Below are 11,922 nucleotides of genomic sequence, written 5' to 3' on the forward strand. Positions count from 1 at the left end.
GGGGAGGGACAGCATTAGGAGATATACCTAATGCTAAATGACGAGTTAATGGGTGCAGGAAATCAACATGGCACATGGATACATATGTAACAAACCTGCACATTGTGCACATGTACCCTAAAACCTAAAGTATAATAAAAAAAAAAAAAAACCAAAAAACAAAAAACAAAGCATTCCTAGATCCCAGAGGATAGTAGTGATTGACTTTATCTTACCTCTATCAAAGGCCACAGGCTGTGCATAAACAATTGGTCTATTCAAAGTAATAAGCACAGCTTCCCTATCTGAAGAACCACTGATTTCTTCTCGGAGGGCATTTCTTAATCCAATTCTGGTTTTAAAATAGGCAACTTGATGAAAATCAGAACCAGCTTCCTCATAAACCTAAAATAAAATTTAAAGCTCAATAAAATAAAATAATGGAAAAAGTTTTAATATGAAACTAAACATTATTAATGGTATTGTTCACCAAAAAAACTATAATACATTTTTCTCAAATTCAGCTGTTAATGTATATTCCTTATACTCAGTACCATAAACACTTGAAATTAATATACAAAATAGCATGCAAGAGGTAAATATGAAGTTGTAGATAAACTTTATATAAAAGTTAGGATGAGGTCCATATTCTAAATGGCAATGTATTAAATATTTCAAAATAATCAGAACCTCTAAGAGATGACAAGAAATTTTTGTTCATTTTTTCCTCATATCTTTAATGCAGCGATTCAGTTTTGAAACTGTGACTGGCATTTTTCTATTTGGTTCTTCAAAGAGGAAAAAAGATTAAAATCTACATCATAATTTTTGGCAAAATAAAAACAAAAAAAATCTCCAATAAGCTGTGAACATTCATTTTTATAAAATAGAGAATCTAACTGCTGTTTTTTAACTTTATTTAACATTACTATATGCAGAACTTGCTAATATTCTACAGGAAAGGTATACACTTAGCATTTTAAGAACTGACTAATGTTAGTACAAGACTTTGAAATAAAAAATGTTTAGCAAAATAAATTACAAGCAAATGATTATGAAGATACTGGACTAAGTTTTATGTGAGTGCATCTGCACTAAACTATAACAATATACAGCTACAATATTCAATGAAATGCCAAGGTAAATGAGTTTTCATTGAATTTATAATCAGAAACTTTAGGAAATTCAACTAAATATTTTTGTAAATATAATAATACATAAGTTACAGTAGTTAAAATTGATGTGCAAAATTTAAAAGCCATAGTTCTAACATCAACATATTCTGTACTCACCTGATGTTTGACAATTTGTCCTAATGCCAGATTTAAATCCACCTGGCATTTGCCAAATAGTTTCAGATAGCTGCTACTTCCCGGTGAAGCTTTGGTTTGAAGTCGGTTAGAAAGTTCCAGTTCAATCAATCCAGTTTCAAATCTTACAGCTCTCATTGATGGAGTAGTGGCCGTTACTTGAATACCCTAGCAGATTATATGTTAGGAGGAAAAAAATCTTAAATCAACAACATATACCTACTCAAATGTAGTCTTTCAGTATATGATAAATAAAATAGTCGTGTTTTAAACCATGAACAGGCATACCTTGGAGACAATATGGGTTTGGTTCCAGACCATTGCAACAAAGTGGGTCACACAAATTTTTTTGTTTTCCAGTGCATATAAAAGGTTATACTACAGTCCATTAAATGTGTAATACCATTATGTCTAAAAAACATTGTATATACCTTAATTTAAAAAATGCTTTGGCTGGGCGTGGTGGCTCACGCCTGTAATCTTACCACTTTGGGAGGCTGAGGTAGGCCGATCACTTGAGGTCAGGAGTTCGAGACCACCCTGGCCCACATGGTGAAACCCTATCTCTACTAAAAATACAAAATTAGATGGGCATGGTGGTATGTGTCTGTAATCCCAGCTACTCAGTAGGCTGAGGCAGGAGAATAGCTTGAATCAGGCAGTCGGAGGTTGCAGTGAGCCGAGATCATGCAACTGCACTCCAGCCTAAGACAGAGCAAGACTCTGTCTCAAAAACAAAACAAAACTTTATTGCTAAAAAATGCCATCAATCATCTGAGCTTTTAGTGGGTTGTAATCTTTTTGCTAGTGGAGGGTCTTGCCTTGATGTTGGTGGCTGCTGACTGATCATGGTAGTGGTTGTTGAAGTCTGGGGTGACTGTGGCAGTTTCTTCAAATAAAATAACAATGAGGTTTGTGTCATTGATTGACTCTTCCTTTCATGAAAGACTTCTCTGTAGCATGTGATGCTGTTTGATAGCATTTTACCCACAGCAGAACCTCTTCCAAAGTTACAGTCAATCCTTTCCAAACCCTGCCACTGCTTCATCAACTAAGTATGCAACATTCTAAATCCTTTGTCATTTCAACACTGTTTACAGCATCTTCACCAGGAGTAGATTCCATCTGAAGACAGAATTTCTTTGCTCATTCATAAGAAGGAACTCTTCACCCATTCAAGTTTTATCATGAGATTGCAGCAATTCAGTCCTATCTTCACGCTCCACGTTTAATTCTAGTTCCCTTGCTATTTCCACCCTATCTGCATTTACTTCCCCTACTGCAGTGTCTTGAGTCCCTCAAAGTAATCCATGAGAGTTGGAACCAACTTCTTCCAAAGTCCTAGTAATGTTGATATTTGTACCTCCTCTCATGAATCAAAGTGTTCTCCCTTCCAGAAGGTTTTCAATTAACTTTGCCCAGATCCATCTGAGGAATCACTACCTATGACAGCTGTAGCCTTACAAAATGTATTTCTTAAATCATACACTTGAAAGTTGAAATTACTCAATTCATAAGCTGCAGAAGAAATGTGTTAGGCATAAAAACGTTAGTTTCCTTGTAAATTTTCACCAGAGCTCTTAGGTGACCAGGTGCATTGTCAGTGAGCAGTAATATTTTAAAAGGACTCTTTGTTCTGAGCAGTAGACCCATAGTGGGCTTAAAATATTCAGTGAACCATGTTGTAAAAAGATGTGCTGTCATCAAGACTTTGTTGTCCCACTGATAGAGCACAGGCAGAAACTTAGCATAATTCTTAAGGGCTCTAGGATTTTCAGAATGGTAAATGAACACTGGCTTCCACTTAAAGTCACCAGCTGCATTTGACCCTAACAAGAGTCAGCCTGTCCTTCGAAGCCAGGCATTGATTTCTCTCTAGCTGTGAAAGTCCTAGCTAGCATCTTTTTCCCATAGAAGGCTACATGGAAAAATGTGTCGTTTAGTGTAACCACCTTCATCAATTATTCTAGCGTGATCCTCAGTTTGCACTTTTATGTTATGAAGACAGGTTCTTTCCTTAAACATTATGAACCAATCTCTGCTAGCTTCCAAGTTTTCCTTTGCAGCTTCCTCACCTCTCCCAGCCTTCATAGAATTGAAGAAAATTAGGGTATTGCTCTGGATTAGGCTTTAGCTTAGGGGAATGTTGTGGCTGGTTTGTCCACACCATTCAAACTTTCTCCATATCTGCAATAAGGCTGTTTGGCTTTCTTATCATTCGTGTGTTCATTGGAGTAGCACTTTTAATTTCGTTTAAGAACTTCACCTTTGCATTCACAACTTGGCTAACCAGCGCAAGAGAGCTAGCTTTCAGCCTGTCTTGGCTTTTGACATACCTTCCTCACCAAGCTTAATCGTTTCTAGCTTTTGATTGAAAGTGAGAGATGTGCAACAACATTTAACGATTTAGTTTGCTATCCTACATTGGTGCAGTTCTTGGCGCCCCTAAACAATTACCATAGCAGCATCAAAGATTTCTGATCACAGATCATTATAACAGACATATAATACTAAAGAAAAAGTTTGAAATATTGTGAGAATTAGTAAAATATGACACACAGAAAGTGAATATATGCTATTGGAAAAATGGCACCTTCAATTCGTAAAAAAAACCTCAATACCTGTGAAACACAATAAAGTGAAGTGCAATAAAACAAGGTATGCCTGTATAGGATATGTCTAATGAACTGATAAAACTGGCAACATTAATTTCTCATGTTAGTAGCAATTTTTTCCCATTATGTTTCATTTTGATATTTTGTATTCAAAATTTAGGATTCAATGGATTGAATACATTAAATACAATTAAATAACTTTTTTGAACACCAGTATCTTAAACATTGGAAATATTAAGTTTTCTATTAAAATAATATAGTCTTTGTTTTGTTTTTTAAGACAGGTCTCACTCTGCTGCCCAGGCTCGAATGCAGTGGCACAACCACAGCTCACTGTAGCCTTGAACTTCCAGACTGAAGCAATCCTCTTGCCTTCGTCTCCGAAGTAACTGAGACTACAGGTGTGTGCCACCCACCTGGCTAATTTTTTTGTTTTTTTCAAAATTTTTGTAGCGACAAAGTCTCGCTATGTTGCCAGGGCTAGTCTCGAACTCCTGGGCTCAAGCAATCCTCCTGCCTCAGCCTTCTAAAAGTAATATAGTTAACTGGAAAAGTGTATAAAATATTTCTTGCATAGTAGATTATAACAGCAGTGCTTGAAGAAAAACAAAATGTTCGTCAGAAGGGAGTGGTTGAAAAAATTGTTACAACTGCACAACATATAATACAGATGTTCAAGAAGATAAAACTAATCTAAATATTCTAATATGGAAAGGTATGCAATGATTTTTCAAATGTATAAATATATGCATATATAAAAATACTAACAGGAAAAAAGTCCTAAAGAATATTCAAATAATTATTGTTAAAGCTTTTTCTCTGAGTAGATGGAATTATAGATCATTTTTATTTTCTGTTTGGTAATTTATGTAAGATACAAATTTTCTATAACAAGCATATATTAATTGATTAGAAAAATTTTTATAAAAGTATCATTATTATTTATGTTACCTTGAACTGCAAGTTTAAGGAATAGAGGAGAATTTTAGGCTTATCTCCATCTGCTGTTCCATCATGTTCATTCCAGAGAGGAATAGGCTGCTCCCCACCTAAAGGAAAGAAGGGTTTGGGACAACTTTTTTTTAAAAGAAAAAAAAATAACTATTTTGTGCATTAAAAAAAAAAACCTCACAAAATACTTTCTTTTTACTGACCACTGATACAGAGATCTTTAGCTAAGTTACATTTAACTGAGACAGATATATGAAAGATAGGGATAATTCTGCATATGTAGACATTTATTAATAACATTTTATATTCAATTAAAACATTGTATATATTATTGAACCAAAACATGTGTTTATACATCTCAGAAAACACATTTGAGGGAAAAAAGTAAACTGGACTAATTTCTTCAACTAATAATGTGAATTCTGTTGCAGGGGCCCTGGTGGTGAAGTTACTGTTAAGAGAGCATTTTTTTTTTTTTTTTTTTTTTTTTTTGCCTGGGCAATGTGGCATACAGAAAACAATGTTCTAATATCTTAATATCTTACTTCTGTTTCCACTTCTCTTTCCATTGATTTGAAAACATTCTGCCTGCCTTTCAAATATTCTATCTTACAATGATTAATCTTTTTGTACATATGTTGAGTTTATCATCATCCCAGGGAGTCTGTATAGGTGGGATGGAATTTTTTTTTCCCCTATTAGGGACCACAGATATTATCAAAATAACTAAGAACCAAATAGATAAAAAGCAGATTTTGTTTGTCTTGAAAGAGAAATTAATCTTTTTTGGGCTTTTGAAATTTAGGGGTCAAAATCTATTTAGTTAGTACTATGATAAAAATATTTTTTAGTTTTCTACTAGAACAGAAAATAGGAAGAAAATAGAGGCAGCAGTCAACAGAAGGTACATCCAAGATAAGACCAAGAAAAGGTAGACGAGGACATAACTTGGCCCCCCAAAAAAGACCTTTGTACATAAAGATGAATACATACACCAGAAAGAGAATGAAAGAATGATATAGATGAAGAGATGAGAAGTAAAGTATTAAGGATTTGTGGATCGGTTATACCAGAACATATTAATTAACATATATGTGGGCCAGGCCCGGTGGCTCATACCTTAATCCCAGCACTTTGGGAGGCTAAGATGGGTGGATGACCTGAGGTCAGGAGTTCGGGACTAGCCTGGCCAACATGGAGAAACCCCATCTCTACTAAAAATACAAAAAATTAGCTGGGTGTGCTGGTGGGCACCTGTAATCCCAGCTACTCGACAGGCTGTGGCAGGAGAATCGCTTGAACCCAGGAGGCAGAGGTTGCAGTGAGCCGAGATGGCACCACTACATTCCAGCCTGGATGACAGAGACTGACTCAAAAACAAAACAAAAAACCATATATTTGTATTTTGGAAGAATAAACTATATGTGTCTTTGTAGATTATACGTGTCTTTGTACACTTAGTGCCTGCCTGTACGCTTGTACCTTTCCTCTCTGAGCTATCCTTCTCTAAAATATACAGCATACAGATTACATTTTCTTTAACTTATAATTAAGTACTTCTCTCTGCCTCCTAACTCAAATCTACAATCATCCCTTACCTAAGCCTAATCACTGATACCCCTACCTACAGCCATATACATACAGACACACATGTATGTGTGTATTTGTGTGTATATAATATCGCCCCCCCCCCCCAACCCAGCTATCAACTACCTCTTCCCAACCCTGTTGTCTCTATCTTCCATGTACTACCAGGAAAGCTTCCGCTGTCTTACATTATGCTTTTCATTTCCCTGATTCTCTAACTTCATTTGCATACGGCTTTTTGTTGCCATTATTATTTGGAAATCTCAAATTCATTCATTCCTTTGATCCAGTAGCAGATGGTGTTTAGCTTACTTTCCAATGCTATTTCCAAAACATTAAACTACTACTGTCTCCGCTTTTCATCATTTGAATTCTAAACCACAGCCCTCTTACACATCCCTGTTCCTTGAGCTCACTTTCCTTAAATGACTTTATCCCGTCACGTAAGTTCTATTCTTATTCATTTTTTACTCCTAAGTAGATATATGTAAATTCTAATACCTAATATTTGCTTACTGAGTGCATATATTTATCAATTCTAATATCTAATATTTGAGGGCTTACTGAGTGCCAAGTGCTCTTCTAAGTTCTTTATCACATTTTGTTTATTCAAACTCTTTCTGATACACCCTTATCAGCATTTGGTCCTTCCTTCCTACATGATGTTTGCCAAAAAATACACATTTCTGTTATATTAATTTATCTACACAGCAATTTCCCTAATTAAAGAATTCTTAGTTAACAAGGATACTCAGGAATTGAACTCAGCTCTGCACCAAGTAGACGTAATAGACATCTACAGAACTCTCCACCCCAAATCAACAGAATATACATTTTTTTCAGCACCACACCACACCTATTCCAAAATTCACCACATAGTTGGAAGTAAAGCTCTCCTCAGCAAATGTAAAAGAACAGAAATTATAACAAACTGTCTCTCAGACCACAGTGCAATCAAACTGGAACTCGGGATTAAGAAACTCACTCAAAACCGCTCAACTACATGGAAACTGAACAACCTGCTCCTGAATGACTACTAGGTACATAACTAAATGAAGGCAGAAATAAAGATGTTCTTTGAAACCAACGAGAACAAAGACACAACATACCAGAATCTCTGGGACACATTCAAAGCAGTGTGCAGACGGAAATTTATAGCACTAAATGCCCACAAGAGAAAGCAGGAAAGATCCAAAATTGACACCCTAACATCACAATTAAAAGAACTAGAAAAGCAAGAGCAAACACATTCAAAAGCTAGCAGAAGGCAAGAAATAACTAATAGAGATACAAAAAACCCTTCAAAAAATTAATGAATCCAGGAGTGGGTTTTTTGAAAAGATCAACAAAATTGATAGACTGCTAGCAAGACTAATAAAGAGGAAAAGAGAGAAGAATCAAATAGATGCAATAAAAAATGACAAAGGGGATATCACCACCGATCCCACAGAAATACAATCTACCATCAGAGAATACTACAAACATCTCTATGCAAATAAACTAGAAAATCTACAAGAAATGGATAAATTCCTCGACACATACACCCTCCCAAGACTAAACCAGGAAGAAGTTGAATCTCTGAATAGACCAATAACGGGCTCTGAAATTGTGGCAATAATCAATAGCTTACCAACCAAAAAGAGTCCAGGACCAGATGGATTCACAGCCGAATTCTACCAGAGGTACAAGGAGGAGCTGGTACCATTCCTTCTGAAACTATTCCAATCAATAGAAAAAGAGGGAATCCCCCCTAACTCATTTTATGAGGCCAGCATCTTCCTGATACCAAAGCCAGGCAGAGACATAACCAAAAAAGAGAATTTTAGACCAAGATCCTTGATGAACATTGATGCAAAAATCCTCAATAAAATACTGGCAAACCGAATCCAGCAGCACATCAAAAAGCTTATCCACCATAATCAAGTGGGCCTTTATGCCTGGGATGCAAGGCTGGTTCAACATATGCAAATCAATCAATGTAATCCAGCATATAAACAGAACCAAAGACAAAATCCACATGATTATCTCAATAGATGCAGAAAAGTCCTTTGACAAAATTCAACAACCTTCATGCTAAAAAGTCTCAATAAATTAGGTATTGATGGGACATATCTCAAAATAATAAGAGCTATCTATGACACACCCACAGCCAATATCACACCGAGTGGGCAAAAACTGGATGCATTCCCTTTGAAAACTGGCACAAGACAGGGATGCCCTCTCTCACCACTCCTATTCAACATAGTGTTGGAAGTTCTGGCCAGGGCAATTAGGCAGGAGAAGGAAATAAAGGGTATTCAATAAGGAAAAGAGGAAGTCAAATTGACCCTGTTTGCAGATGACATGATTGTATATCTAGAAAACCCCATTGTCTCAGCCCAAAATCTCCTTAAGCTGATAAGCAACTTCAGCAAAGTCTCAGGATACAAAATCAGTGTGCAAAAATCACAAGCATTCTTATACACCAATAACAGACAAACAGAGAGCCAAATCATGAGTGAACTCCCATTCACAATTGCTTCAAAGAGAATAAAATATCTAGGAATCCAACTTACAAGGGACGTGAAGGACCTCTTCAAGGAGAACTACAAACCACTGCTCAATGAAATAAAAGAGGATACAAACAAATGGAAGAACATTCCATGCTCATGGGTTGGAAGAATCAATATCGTGAAAATGGCCATACTGCCCAAGGCAATTTATAAATTCAATGCCATCCCCATGAAGCTACCAATGACTTTCTTCACAGAAGGGGAGAAAACTACTTTAAAGTTCATATGGAACCAAAAAAGAGCCCGCATCGCCAAGTCAATCCTAAGACAAAAGAACAAAGCTGGAGGCATCACGCTACCTGACTTCAAACTATACTACAAGGTTACAGTAACCAAAGCAGCATGGTACTGGTACCAAAACAGAGATACAGATCAATGGAACAGAACAGAGCCCTCAGAAATAACGCCGCGTATCTACAACTATCTGATCTTTGACAAACCTGACAAAAACAAGAAATGGGGAAAGGATTCCCTATTTAATAAATGGTGCTGGGAAAACTGGCTAGCCATATGTAGAAAGCTGAAACTGGATCCCTTCCTTACACCTTATACAAAAATTAATTCAAGATGGATTAAAGACTTACATGTTAGACTTAAAACCATAAAAACCCTAGAAGAAAACCTAGGCATTACCATTCAGGACATAGGCATGGGCAAGGACTTCATGTCTAAAACACCAAAAGCAATGGCAACAAAAGCCAAAATTGACAAATGGGATCTAATTAAACTAAAGAGCTTCTGCACAGCAAAAGAAACTACCATCAGAGTGAATAGGCAACCTACAAAATGGGAGAAAATTTTCGCAACCTACTCATCTGACAAAGGGCTAATATCCAGAATCTACAATGAACTCAAACAAATTTACAAGAAAAAAAACAAACAACCCCATCAAAAAGTGGGTGAAGGACATGAATAGACACTTCTCATTTATGCAGCCAAAAAACACATGAAAAAATGCTCATCATCACTGGTCATCAGAGAAATGCAAATCAAAACCACAATGAGCTACCATCTCACACTAGTTAGAATGGCCATCATTAAAAAGTCAGGAAACAACAGGTGCTGGAGAGGATGTGGAGAAATAGGAACTCTTTGACACTGTTGGTGGGACTGTAAACTAGTTCAACCATTGTGGATGTTAGTTTGGTGATTCCTCAGGGATCTAGAACTAGAAATACCATTTGACCCAGCCATCCCATTACTGGATATATACCCAAAGGACTATAAATCAAGCTGCTATAAAGACACATGAACACATATGTTTATTGTGGCACTATTCACAATAGCAAAGACTTGGAACCAACCCAAATGTCCAACAACGATAAACTGGATGAAGAAAATGTGGCACATATACACCATGGAATACTATGCAGCCATAAAAAATGATGAGCTCATGTCCTTTGTAGGGACATGGATGAAACTGGAAATCATCATTCTCAGTAAACTATCACAAGGACAAAAAACCAAACACCGTGTGTTCTCACTCATAGGTGGGAATTTAACAATGAGAACACATGGACACAGGAAGGGGAACATCACACTCTGGGGACTGTTGTGGGGTGGGGGGAGGCGGGAGGGATAGTATCAGGAGATATACCTAATACTAAATGACGAGTTAATGGGAGCAGCACACCAACATGGCACATGGATACATATGTGACAAACCTGCACACTGTGCACATGTACCCTAAGACTTAAAGTATATAATAATTTAAAAAAAAAAGAATTCTTAAGGGGAAGGGCCATATATATGCAGATCCTAGCAATCAGTACCTTAGCTAACCCTCAGTCTTTTCCTGAACGCAATTATAAAGCACCTATGTTGCTTGGTGATCCAACTCTTCAACTTCTGTCATTTCTCCAACACACTCCTCACAACAATTACTGCAAGTCTTTATAATTTTCCTCATACTCCCACAATTCTTATCTCATTCTCAGCAAATAAATGTGTCTTTCAGTACCAGTTTCTTGCTATTTACTTTCATCAAACTGTCCCTCTCTTTTGAAAGGCGCTCAATCATCAAAAAGTAGAACTTAAGCATCAGTTCAAATTATTCCTATGCCTCAATACATCCTCTATTTATACTACTTAACTTCTTCATTCATCAAAAATTCATTTAAATCTTTTTATTATTATATGTTCAAATATCTAATGTTCCAAACAGAAGTAAAATGTTCCAAACAGAAGTAAGTAAAATTTTTACCCACATATCTTTGTAATTTGTTCATCACCTAGTTTGGGGTCATATGTTTTTAAAGTTCTGAATAAGTAACTATGGAATGGATTATAGAATCTTCTTTTATGTTTTCTAAGATATGGTTGCAATTTCTACTCTGAAATACAGAATGAGTTATGTTATAGAGAGGAAAATATTACATGAAATAATGTCTATATTTTGAGGATTTGTTAGAATACTGCCACTAAAAATTGTTTATGACTCTATGTATATCTTGACACTTTCTAACAGGATGGGTGAAATTAAGCTAGGAGAGTTCTTAGTTTCTCTTGGCACTACAGGCAAGAACATGGTTCAGGTTATTTAGGAATCATCATGAGATACAACAAACACAACACAATAGGTGATCAAATAAAAACTACATGATTCTGATTTTGAAAGTTAGCTGTCTTATCTATTTGTTTAATTAAATAATAAATAGTATTTTCTCTAAGTAATAAGAATCAAAACAAATCTGAAGAAAATATGAATCTAGGTGTCAGTCTGTCCCTACTGGGGGGGTGCCTCCCAGTTAGGCTGCTCAGGGGTGAGGGACCCACTTTAGGCCATCAGAGAAATGCAAATCAAAACCACAGTGAGATACCATCTCACACCAGTTAGAATGGCCATCATTAAAAAAGCAGGAAACAACAGGTGCTGGAGAGGATGTGGAGAAATAGGAACACTTTTACACTGTTGGTGGGACTGTAAA

The 11,922-nt window shown here is 36.2% G+C and overlaps 1 protein-coding gene across 1 annotated transcript in view; it reads right to left on the minus strand.

Moving 5' to 3' along the window:
* Window positions 1–4,945, minus strand: part of LOC116481100 (bridge-like lipid transfer protein family member 1) — a 9,136-nt gene extending 4,191 nt beyond the window's left edge. The window contains exons 1-3 of the mRNA XM_058437035.1: window positions 4,856–4,945; window positions 1,272–1,457; window positions 216–384 (exon numbers count right to left, since the gene is read on the minus strand). Of these exons, the coding sequence (XP_058293018.1) occupies window positions 216–384; window positions 1,272–1,427 (325 nt within the window). The 5' untranslated portion in view covers window positions 1,428–1,457; window positions 4,856–4,945. The remainder of the gene's footprint in view (window positions 1–215; window positions 385–1,271; window positions 1,458–4,855) is intronic.
* Between the last annotated feature and the right edge of the window lie 6,977 nt (window positions 4,946–11,922).

This window comes from Hylobates moloch, unplaced genomic scaffold, assembly GCF_009828535.3.
Source record: "Hylobates moloch isolate HMO894 unplaced genomic scaffold, HMol_V3 SCAFFOLD_3, whole genome shotgun sequence".
NCBI lineage: Eukaryota > Metazoa > Chordata > Mammalia > Primates > Hylobatidae > Hylobates > Hylobates moloch.